Genomic DNA, 13,037 nt, shown 5'->3' with positions numbered 1-13,037 from the left:
ACCGACTTAGTCTCTTATGTCTCCAATAAAGGGGGTTGACTGTATATGTATATCCAAATATTAGATTTACTTTGTTGTGCTTGATAATTCCTCATGCGTGCATGTTGTGGATTCACTGTGTGCCAACCAGCGGTCGTCAACCGAATGACTTTTGTGTTGAGCGTACATATCGTACCCACTCTTTTTTCCTTGCCATGTGAGGGGGACTGATCAGTTAATATAGAGTTCATTCCCACCCAATCAGGTGGAGGCCTACTACGAGAGTTCCTCGCTGAGCTCATGAAAACGGCCTTTGATGAGAACAGGGGCCTGTTCCGGTGTACGCACGATGACCGACACCTCTACCCAAACCCGGCGGTCGCAGAGCTGCCAGACTATGCTGACGGTCGAGCGAAGCGCCACTACGCCTTCGTCGGCCGTCTGCTCGGCAAGGTTGGCTTTTTGTTTAGAAGTTTGATGATTATCGTTGGGACATAATGAAGTGCAGCCGTCCTAATATAAGAGGGCCACAGGATCGTAGGTCGGCAAACATAAATGGAACTCACTTGGACTTAAACTCTGGACTCACTCGTACCCACACTCACAAAAGTTTTCTTCAATCGGACTCACACCGACTGAAATATTACTCACCCGGACTCACTCAGACTCATGGCTCGATCAAACATAAATGGAACTCACTTGGACTTAAACTCGTGAAAATTTTTCCAAGCTGGACTCACTCGTACCCACACTCACTAAAGTTTTCTTCGATCAGACTCACTCGGACTCACACTGACCAAAATATTACTCACCCGGACGCACTCGGACTCATGGCTTGATCAAACATGAATGGAACTCACTTGGACTTAAACTTGCAAAAATGTTTCCAAGCTGAACTCACTCGCACCCACACTCACTAAAGTTTTCTTCGATCGGACTCACACTGACCGAAATATTACTCACCCGGACTCACTCAGACTCGTGGCTCAATCAAACATAAATGAAACTGACTTGGACTTAAACACGCGAAAATTTTTCGAAGCTAGACTCACTCGTACCCACACTCACTAAAGTTTTGTTCGATCGGACTCACTCGGACTCACACTGACCGAAATATTACTCACCCGGACTCACTCATACTCATGGCTCAATCAAACATAAATGAAACTCACTTGGGCTTAAACTCGCGAAAATGTTTCCAAGATGGACTCACTCGTACCCACACTCACTAAAGTTTTCTTCGATAGGATTCACAATGATCGAAATATTACTCACCCGGACTCACTGAGACTCATGGCTCGATCAAACATAAATGAAACTCACTTGGGCTTAAACTCGCGAAAATGTTTCCAAGCTGGACTCACTCGTACCCACACTCACTAAAGTTTTCATCGATCGGACTCGCACTGACTGAAATATTACTCACCCAAACTTAATCAGACTCATCGCTTGACCAAACATAAATGAAACTCACTTGGACCTAAACTCCCGAATATTGTTCCAAGCTGGACTCACTCGTACCCACACTCACTAAAGTTTTCATCGATCGGACTCGCACTGACTGAAATATTACTCACCCGGACTTAATCAGACTCATGGCTTGATCAAACATAACTGAAATTCACTTGGACTTAAGCTCGCGAAAATTTTTCTAAGCTGGACTCACTCGTACCCACACTCACTAATGTTTTCATCGATCGGTCTCACACTGACCGAAATATTACTCACCCGGGCTCACTCAGACTCATCGCTCGATCAAAAATAAATGGAATGCACTTGGACCTAAACTCGCGAAAATTTTTCTAAGCTGGACGCACTCGTACCCAAACTCACTAAAATTTTCTTCGATCGGACTCACTCGAACTCACACTGACCGAAATATTACTCACCCGGACTCACTCAGACTCAGATGATATAAGTTTCATGCAGATACTTAGGTGCATATATCGAGTGAAATAATAATGAATAATATGTAAATGTCTGTGTTTTTCAGGTGTCTGTTATATGTTGCTCACCAGATCAACTCATTTCCTGGAAATTAAAAAAAAATATGATTTGGAAATAACAGTTATAGCAGTAAGCTATAAAGTTGTAAAGTTTAAAACTGAGCACTTTCTTGCTGACCTGGAGAAAAGAACACTGCAGTAGTTCTTTAGATGATGCAATGACTTCGAATGTTTGAATGAATAATTCAGTATACGAAATTCTTTTCTGCATAAATTTCAAGTCTCTGAAATTTTCAATTGTCATTTACAACAAACATAAATTACTGCATGTAACCCTCTGAAGAGGCGGCTTCAATGCATTGTGGAGCCGTTGTGCCATGAAATCAGTGTTCTAGGGAAAATCTCTAATGTGCGCAAAGCTGCCTTCAATGATAAATGAGCATAGCCTGCACCCTGATTACTATTGTTTTTGAAGTTTAAAATAGTGTGATACGAGCTTATATGTGCTTAACGTAGTAGTCTTTAATAAGTTACGCATTTTACCGCTTGGAACTTGCACCCTAATATTCAAACTGGTGAATGTGCTGTGCAGGCTCTTTATGAGGGCATGCTGGTGGAGTTGCCCCTGGCGCACTTTTTTCTGGCCAAGTTAGTGGTGCCTGGGCGTGGTGACCTCGACCTCCACCACTTGGCGTCGCTCGAGCCGCTCGTTTACCGCAACCTCTTCTTTCTCAAGACCTACGAGGGCGACGTGACCGACCTCGGGCTGGACTTCACAGTGAGTGCTCTTTAGCTGCTCGCAGTTGTCGACTGTTGGATAAGATATGCGAGAAAAAAAGAAAAAAAAGAAGGGAGGTTGTATTTTTGTTAATTGCCGATCCTCGCATGACGATTATGTCTTAGAAAGCCGTGCAGCCTCCACAGCAGGAATAAAAAAAGTGCCATGTTAATAATAAAGTAAAAATTCTATTTCAGGAACTTGAATGTAACGAATCTGTTGTAATTAAATCAATTTAAATGTCGTTTATACTGGTACTTGGCCAATGATATGTTCAGCTGAATGTTTACACCCTCCATTTCTTTTTTTCTTTTTTCAGAAAGTGGGTTCAAAAATTGCCTATGTGTTCGAAATAAATATGATACCTACACCACGCTCACGCCAGTGTTGGTATCACAACAGCCTGCCATCAGAAGCGGTGTCGTCGGCTTAACGAGATACATTTTCTAGACATTGCTGTTAGTTAATTTATTGTTCAACTTGAATCTTTAGCGCTTTAAGTTTTCGGTAATTGTCCCTTTGGAGGAGCAGGTCATGTTGAGGCTTTTGCATATGCAGTTGACAACTGACGCAGTTTCATGTGTGCAACATGTGCGCTGCCGTTTTTACAGGTAATGAGATGCCAGCTGGGCAACAGCATAGTAGAGGAGCTGAAGCCCAACGGTGCCGCAATAACGGTGACGTCAGCAAACCGCATCGAGTACATGCACCTGCTTGCGGACCATTTGCTCAACGCACAGCTGCGGCAACAGTGCCTCGCATTCCGACAGGTAGGCACTGGGTAGCATGCACCAGACACGCACTGTAGCCTTTATATGAGCTACTCTAGACTCTTCATTATTCAAACTCTGATATCAGACTTTCAGTTAATTCAAACAAACCTGAAATTTTCCCCCGCAGGGGCGCCTGCGCAAGTAGGCGTTTGGTGTGTAGTGACAGCACGGACCCGAGCTAACAAGGGAGTTTTGACTCTCTCCCACGCCTAGCCGTGCATGGCTTTGCCGTGTCCGAGGAAAAGGGGATCCGGGGGGTTGAGCGGACGCTAGGTGATTGGACCTTTAAGGCCCCCCGGAAGAGGTAACACACCCCTTTGGCCCCGGCTTCACGTAGACGGCACCCCTGGGCTGACCCATACAGGGGAAATCGGCAGTCGGCTTTTCCTGTCTCTCTCCTCCCACATCTTCGTCTTTTTCTCACACTTTCTATCTTTCATGTCCTCTCCTCACTTCCGTTGACTTCCGATATTCATGGCGGCAAGGGTTGACCTTGTGTAGGTATCCCACTTGGGTTATAGTGACAGTGTACGGCTGGCGTCGGGAGGACTTGTTCAACAAGTCCAACTGCGTCCCCTTCTTGGCCTCCATGGTGGGTGGTCGCCGCTGTTACCAAACACATTCATACTTCTATGGCTTTACAAGCATCCGCCGACCTTGATCGGTCTCGTAAGAGAGGCCGCACCGAAGCAAGTTATCACTTCTCGACAGAAACCAAAGTTACTTTCACGAAGTACCACATTATCCACAGCGACAGCACACCTCTAAGAAAACTATCCCCATTTTTGGTGGCCAAGTGCCTAAAAGAAAAAATAGGACCCATATACAAAGCATACAAAATGTCAAGCGGTGACCTCCTATTGGAGCTAACCGAAAAAGAGCAAGTGCCTAAGCTATCCCAACTAACCAGCATTGGAGAGACAGCTATCACCGTTTTGGTCCATCGCTCTCTAAACACCAGCAGGGGAGTAATCTCTGAGGAAGACTTCTTAGGCCTTATTGACGAAGAGCTCCTCGAAGGATTCCAAGACCAAAATGTCATAAAAGTCCAAAGAGTAGTAATCCGTTGCAATAATCAGGAAGTGCCCACCAAACATGTAATACTAACCTTTGGAACAAGTGAAATGCCCGCCTCTCTTAAGGCTGGGTTCATAAAAATAAACGTCAGACCCTACATTCCCAACCCCAGACACTGTTTCAAATGCCAAAAATTCGGACACGCCTCGCACTCATGTAGAGGCAAAGAAACATGCGCAAAATGCAGCACAAACGACCACAAATCGGAAAACTGCTCATCCTCACCCCACTGTGCTAACTTTGACGGGGAACACCCAGCGTATTCCCGGTCATGTTCATGTTGGAAAAAAGAAAAGGAAGTGATCGCTCTGACCGTCAAAGAAAAAATATCATTTAGCGAAGCGCAAAAACGGCTATCATACCTTTTCCCTAGAAGTTACGCAGATGTGACGCAGTCGGAGCAGCGTCACAAAGGCCTCGGGAGTAGACTGCTACCACACCCAGTGGTCCTGTGGTGACTCAAACCGCCCCTTAAAGGAAGCAGCGCCAGCTGCTCCATCCACATCAAAGGACCCACAGACTCCGGTCTCCCTGGGCCCTAAACTCAATCGATTGCCAAGGCCTGAGATCCGTTTCTCAGCGCCTCACTCTCGATCTGCCAACGCCTCAGACAAGGCAATGGAGATCAACCATAAAACTCCGGTGTCATCGACACCGAAGGACAAGCGCTCTCTCGAGCGTGCCAAACAGGACAAGGACAAAGTCCCAGTAACCACAATAAGTAAGCGATAACCGTAATGGTTATCGTATTTCTCTCTATTCCTGTTTCTTAGTATTGTCACCTATCATCTTTTACTCATACTGATCAATCCCCAGAAGCATAATTACTTAACTTTATTCTGCCATGGCTTTTATCGTACATTGGAACTGTAGAGGCTTAATTCATAACTTAGGTGACATAAAGGACAGCATTAACAAATTCTCACCAGTGGGCTTTTGCCTCCAAGAGACAAATCTTGGTGCAAAACACGGCCATTTCCTAAAAGGCTTCAAAGTTGCCCGAAAGGACTGCGAACATTGCAACCGTCTTTCAGGAGGAGTAGCCGTAGTCGTGCAGGGCAGCACTCCTACGCGAGATGTCCAAATAAACACATCTTTCGAGGTCGTAGCCATCACCATCCTATCATACAAAACCATCACCATCTGCTCACTGTATATCCCACCTCACACCCTTTTCACCACCAAAAACCTGGAAAATCTAGCGGAACAGTTGCCAAAACCATTTATTTTAGTTGGGGATTTCAATGCTCATTCAACCTTTTGGGGTAGCGACAAAACAGATGCAAGAGGGCAAGCCGTGGAAGATTTCATTTTATCAAATGACATCTGCCTTCTTAATTCCGGGGCTTTTACCTACTTTTCACCAACCTCACGCACTTTTAGTTGCTGAGATCTTGCCATGTGTTCACCGTGTATTTTTAACGATTTTAAATGGGACGTCGTCAACACGTCTTATGGTAGTGATCATCAACCCGGCATCATAAAACTCATACCATCCTACCCAACTTTAACAAGCAGGCCACGCCGGTGGAAACTGCAGCTCGCGAACTGGCCAGTTTTCACAGAAAACGCTAAGCTCGATGGTTTTCTCATCGGAGCTTTCTGTTGAGGAACTAAATGAAGAGTTTGTCAAAGTTTTAATCTTAGCAGCAGAAAAGGCTATACCCCAATCATCCGGCATCGTACGCAAGAAACTCAACCCTTGGTGGACAAACGAGTGTACTAATGCCAAAAAACAACAATATAAGGCCTGGGGAATTCTACGAAGATACCCCAATCATCCGGCATCGTACGCAAGAAACTCAACCCTTGGTGGACAAACGAGTGTACTAATGCCAAAAAACAACAATATAAGGCCTGGGGAATTCTACGAAGATACCGCACCTACGCCAACCTCATCAACTTCAAACAGGCAAAAGCCAGAGCTCGATTTATTCGAAGACAGACAGAAAAGAATTCATGGCAAAAATACATATCATCAATTAACAGTTCAGTCACATCTAAACACATCTGGGACCAGGTGAGGTAGTTCAAGGGAGGGTACTCCTCCTACACAATACCACTGCTTACAAGTCCAGACACACAATCAACACTAGAGGACCAGGCCAACCTATTAGGAGAACACTTTTATAAGGTATCTTGCTCAGCAAATTACACCAATACATTCCTGAAATATAAAGAAAATGCAGAAAGACAAAGATTGACTACTACCAGTACCTCAAATGAAAGTTATAACCTTCCGCTTACGCTGCACGAATTAAACAGGGTACTTTCTGCCGGTAAAAAAATGGCAACAGGGTCTGACCAGATACACTACGCAATGTTGGCACACCTATCCCAAGCATCCACGAAAGCACTTCTCCAATTCTTCAACAAAATATGGGACTCTGGCACAATGCCTGAATATTGGAAAAGAGCCATAGTTATACCATTCCTAAAACCTGGTAAACCCCCAACAACCCCAAGTAGCTACAGGCCCATTGCATTAACAAGTTGCCTTGCAAAAGCTTACGAAAGCATCATAAATATTAGACTTACCTTCACTGTGGAATCGGAGCACCTAATAGGCGCACACCAGTGCGGATACAAAAAGGGCTGTTCCACCACTGATCACATTGTTAGGCTGGAACAAGAAATACGACAAGCATTTCTACACAAACAGTTCTGTCTCTCGGTCTTCTTTGACTTAGAGAAAGCATATGACACAACTTGGAGACACGGAATTCTCAGAGATCTAGCTAACTTAGAGATTCGCGGAAGAATGCTGAACTGCTTACACGATTTTTTATCGAATAGAATTTTTAAAGTACGTTTGGGTACGGTACTATCACGAATATTTGTCCAAGAAAATGGTGTACCACAGGGCTGCGTTTTGAGCACCACCCTGTTTATAGTGAAAATGAACTCCATCAACAGGGCTATACCCCATACAGTCATGCACTCCATCTATGTTGACGATCTCCAAATTGCATGCCGAGCCTCCAGCCTATCATCCTGTGAAAGGCAACTCCAAATTACAATAAATCAGCTTATGAAATGGGCCGGCCAAAATGGTTTCTGCTTTTCAGCCCAAAAAACCACGGCTGTTCTCTTTACGCAAAAAAGAGGATTGTTCCCTGAACCCACGCTCAAACTATACAACATCAACATGCCGGTAAAACAAGAACACAAATTTTCAGGAATCACACTCGACCGAAAACCAAACTTTCTACCACGCATAAACGCACTGAAAACTAAGGCAAACAAAGCACTCAACGTGCTCAAAGTACTCTCTCATAAGCACTGGGGTTCCGATCGACTCTGCCTTATACGTATTTACCGATCTCTTGTACGCAGCATTTTAGACTACGGATGCGTAGTCTACGACTCGGCGCGAAACTCATACATTCGCTGTCTTGACCCTATACACAACCTCGGTCTCCGTCTTTCCAGTGGTGCTTACAGAACATCATCTGTGCAAAGTCTATACGTAGAATGCAATGAGCCCCCTCTATGTGATCGAAGAGCATTACTAACCTTGTCATATGTTTTAAGAATAAGGTCGTCACCTGAACACATCTGCTACGAAATTGCTGCAAAATGTGACTCGCGCTCACACTACCTCAACAAACCGAACCTAATCAAACCACTTGTCTTACGTTTTGAGGAATACTGCCGCTTTTATACCATCCCTGATGGATCACTAGATGTCACTATTAAACCACCAAGACTGCCCCCATGGTTCGACCTGTCGCAGCTATGCAAATTTTCTCTAAGCCGTTTTAACAAAAAAGCACCCCACCAGAACACATAATCCAAAAATTTTATACACTTCAGCATGAATATAGGGATTACGAAGAATTTTACACAGATGGCTCAAAAACGGAAAACCACGTGTGTATTGGGATTGCGACGACGAAAAGCGTAATTTCTGTGAAAGTACGTCGTAGTTTTTCCATTTTTTCAGCTGAAGCTTATGCCTCGAGTGAAGCAGTTCCGAAAATCATCGCTGAAAAATACAAGAAAGCAATCATATACATCGACTCACTAAGCACACTAAAAGCAGTACATATAAAATCCGAATGTAAGCCAATAGTGGGCGACATCTTAAACATGGTATACTTAAACAGCCAGGCAGCCTCCATTCGTTTCTGCTGGGTCCCAAGTCATGTTGGGATACCCGGAAACGAAAAAGCAGATAAGTATGCTTCCCAGGCAGCCCATAAAACAGTAGCAAGAGTGAAAATTCCCCTTAAAGATATCCAGACAACAATTCGCCTGGCTCTACTAGCAAAATGGCAAAAGCAATGGGACACACTCACGAACAATAAACTCCACCTGGTGAAACCCACACTCGGGGAATGGAAGACCTGCCGTCACCAGCAACGGTTTATTGAAGTTGTATTACGCCGACTTCGCATTGGACACACACACTTGACACACAACTTCTTACTCGCAAAGGAAGAACAACCAACGTGTGAAAAAATGCCAAGAAGCGTTAATACTTATGCACATCCTAATCACATGTCCTACCATTGAAACACAGAGACAAAAACATTTCAGCAAGCTATACAAACAACACGTACTTCTACACCCTGCTTTGTTCCTAGGAGATGACCCTCTAGTACCTCTGCCTGACTTGCTAAACTTTCTGAAAGAATGTAATATGTTAAATAAGCTTTAAAATCTCATCTTTTCAGTTTTCATTCCTGAAAGTCTTGTGTCTGGCGCAGCGTAACCTTAGCTGCTTTTGCGCCATAAAAACCAAATTAACCTAACCTAACCTAAACCTGAAATTTTCAGCTCGCTGACCATGCTGTTTATACATATTAAGACTGCTTAATTCGAAGTGCCTCATTGCACAAATTCAGCAAATTCAAACTTTTTCCTTGTCCATGCCTGGAGGTATCTGTGGTGGTTGTTGCCTCTGGCTGAACATTCGCTTTTTTGTGTCGCCAAAAGCCGAAAATAAAGCTGGTTGCTTGCCTACAAAATAGCCAAACTAGCTAAACCATGCTGATCGACAATTGCCTGCCTACCAGACAGAAAATTTTTAAAAACGAGGCAGTGGCCTGGACTTCGTCTATTGCGTACGTACCAAATAAATGCTTCCTAAAGTTACTTTTGCTGCAATACGCTGGTGTCATGTGAGAAAGCATTCTTAGAATGGGAAGTTTTACACGCTGCAGCAGCACATAGCACATTTTAGCCTTTGCTTACACTCACGTGCATCATTGTATAATAATGAGTGCCAGCACGATTGCTGAAGTAAAAAAAACTTTACTGGTAGTCGGACAGAGCTGTCTATGATGTTGCTGCAACGTTGGCAAAACAATAAACTTCACAATACTAGTTGGCGTATTAACATGAGTCACATTTATGAGAACTTCTGATAATTGAAATGAAGTCCTGAGGTTTCCTTGAGTTTGAATTATCAAGAGTCTGCTGAAGTTGGTACGGTAACATATTCAGGCAAGTGAAACGTAACGAACACAGACACCGAAAAAACCCACGCTTGCAGGTAGGTTGCGATTTTTTTTTTCGCTGCCAGTGTTCTGTCAGAACAACTTCCCTTTGTTCAAGCATTTGTATGTCGAAAAAAACCCCAAGTGGCCAAAATTGATACGCCCTTTGTTGTGGTAACACAGCGCTATGCATTTGCATGATTTTTTTCTAAAGGTTGGCTCACACCGGCGACTAGCTGCGGTGGCGTGACCATTTGCGACTGGCGACCAAAAAGCAACTGACGTTCACACCGGCAGAGGTTGAATATGAGCAACCGCAAGTCTCAAACTTGACGAGTCACGTCCGGGTCTTGTTATCAGTTAGAACTTGGTAGACCGGCGGCGGTTAGCTGATTGTCACCAGCCGAGTGAGTGGAGCCTGCTGAGCGCTGCATTTATTGTTTTCGCGGCTGCTTTCGTGCACCATTCCCAGCAGCATCACGGACTTCGATTCAAGTGAAAAATAAGTGATCGTCACAATGCTGACATGACTGCTAGATTACAAAAAAAAAAAAGGTACGGCCTCTAGAGTGCCACTGAAGTGGCGTATTAGAACTAAACAAAGTTGTTACTCAATGTTGTTAATAACCCCCTCGGACCTATAATTAACCTCTAGCCACGCTCGGATGCCAAAGTTCGTTTCTGGAAAAGCGCTTCCACACACATTTATACAGGCAACAGTGACTGTGCTCAGACCGTAAATGACGCGTTCTCCAGTTGCACATCACAGGTCTGATACTGAAGTCGTTATTTGAAGTAATTCTTGCACCACATATGTGAACAGTTTGCCCAAGAAGTGCCAATCTCTCGTAGAGTGGGCCTCAATACTCTCCGGTGGAGGTGCTTCGCTGTAGCAGACAACGCGGCGAAGGCCCCACCTACAGCTGTCACTGTGCTTGCGCGCTAGTTCCCCAAGCGCCCGCGAAAGATGCTGCGCCAAACTCTGATTGCACGGTGCGGTGTTCAAGGTAGAAGTGGACGCCTCTGTACATAGTTTTCACTCCATATTCCGAGGTGATCCATAGTACGACCTCTGTACCGAGGTTGTGGCTGCAGTGGTCACACCTCCATCATAGTTGATTGATTGATTGATTGAACGTTTATTACCATTTGTCACATGAAGTTTACAAACACTGATTGAACCCATAGCCTGAGGCTAGTGTAGGGTCCAATGAGAAATGTAATGGACAGAAGCGGGAAATATCAATTACACATAATACATATGTAGCTATACAGACACTGTAAATATACACATATACAGAGTAGAGAATTCTTTCTCTTCCTAAACAATCTGGTCACACCAAACAAAACTGCATGTGCGCATACAAAAAGTTATGACAGATAACTTCGTGGACACACCCAAAAACATCAGTTAAAATACACAAAGAACATCAAACTATCACAAAGTTTAGTTAGAAGGAAAAAAATGCTAGGTTTACAAGAGTTGTATTAATTATCATGACATTTCGCCAGTCACACTCACTGCACATATTTCATGCCACTGTCATGATTTTAATATTTTTATGTTTTTACCTGCATTAGCTAGAGGAACTTAGAGGCCCCAAAACAGCCATGTACCATATCATTGTTCACATCTCTTGTCTACTGAAATGGCGCTCTTTGGCCATCAATTAGCCCTTGCACTGTAAAGCACCACACATAATCATCATTACCGATGGGCAGTGTTTTCTAACCATGCTAAAAAGTGTTGCAGTTCCCCTTTAAGTTATGTCCAGTATTTACCAGCTGAGAGCAAGCATTGCCAAAAGATATTTTTTAAAATAATTAGAAATCTTTTAGGCCCCATATTTGCCCAGATTTCCAAATAACTCACCAGACATTTTTTTTTTAATAAAGTTGCGTCTCTCTCTCTCTCATGTCGATAATCTCATTAAACCTAGTACTGCCTTCTTCAAAATGATCGTGTGTAGCAAACCCTTTTACCGACAAGCAATGTACCGTTCGAACCTTAAGTAACAAGAGTATTTCATTTATCATTAACTCAATGTTGTCTGTTTGTTGCCACTCATGCGCAGGGATGGCAAAAGTAGGTTGCGTGTATAAATGTACTCTTCTTGTTACAATGCGATGTTCTCAAACAATGGGATGTTCTCAAATGGACACCGCAACAGCTGTGCTCAAATGGAGAAGCATCTTGTAACTGAGGAATCGGTGAATCGTGATGACTGCAGTGAGGCGCTGTCCATGTGCAGGAAGCTTCCCTGGAATCACATATGTTCAGAGTGAGCACACTACACCACCGCCGGCTTCATCTCGATAAGAATCTTCATTCAAGCGAACATCCACTTATGTACGGAGCACTGTGGCGCCATCTGTCACATGAATGGGCAGTGCCATCTGTTGCTAAAGCACGACACTACACTTGTGAATTGGGTGCGGATACGCAGGGCTTGGAGGAGCTACTGCCCAGCCACTGGCTGCGCCTGTTCGCACCGCACGAACTCCAGGTGCTGGTGTCCGGTGCCGAGAGCCCCATCGACCTCATTGACCTGCGCGAGCACACGCACTACGAGGGCGGCTACAACCCCATGCACCCGGTCGTCAAGGCCTTCTGGCACGTTGTGGAGGACTTCGACGAACGCCAGCGACGCCTCCTCCTCAAGTTTGTCACCAGCTGCTCCAGGCCGCCGTTACTGGGTTTCAAGGTGGTACACTGTCTACCTTTTGTTGCACACGATGTGCACATTCGTAAAACAGCTGTGTGCTTGTGGAGAGAGTATATTTGGCATGTTCCAATATTCTAGCGCTTCGACACAAATTTAAATTGTTCAAATTTTGGTACTATTCTAATTATGTGTAGGCACATATAAACTGCACGTAACCACTTGTAAAATGCTTTCACTGATTTTATACAGGTGTATATGCTCAAAGATTTTATACAGGTATTATATAGAAATTATACAGGTGTATATGTTTTATACAAAGATTTTATACAGGTGTATATGCTCAAAGTACAGTGAATTTTAAAATGACATATTTT

The 13,037-nt window shown here is 44.1% G+C and overlaps 1 protein-coding gene across 1 annotated transcript in view; it reads left to right on the top strand.

Moving 5' to 3' along the window:
• Positions 1-13,037, top strand: part of LOC119181651 (ubiquitin-protein ligase E3C) — an 83,419-nt gene that overhangs the window by 65,442 nt on the left and 4,940 nt on the right. Inside the window, exons 16-19 of the mRNA XM_075875748.1 lie at positions 245-432; positions 2,518-2,703; positions 3,315-3,473; positions 12,445-12,702. Coding sequence (XP_075731863.1) covers positions 245-432; positions 2,518-2,703; positions 3,315-3,473; positions 12,445-12,702 — 791 coding nt within the window. The remainder of the gene's footprint in view (positions 1-244; positions 433-2,517; positions 2,704-3,314; positions 3,474-12,444; positions 12,703-13,037) is intronic.

This window comes from Rhipicephalus microplus, chromosome 10 (genome assembly GCF_043290135.1).
Source record: "Rhipicephalus microplus isolate Deutch F79 chromosome 10, USDA_Rmic, whole genome shotgun sequence".
Classification (NCBI taxonomy): domain Eukaryota; kingdom Metazoa; phylum Arthropoda; class Arachnida; order Ixodida; family Ixodidae; genus Rhipicephalus; species Rhipicephalus microplus.
The sequence above is the reverse complement of the archived record's forward strand: the minus strand, read 5'-3'. Positions and strand labels throughout refer to the sequence as shown.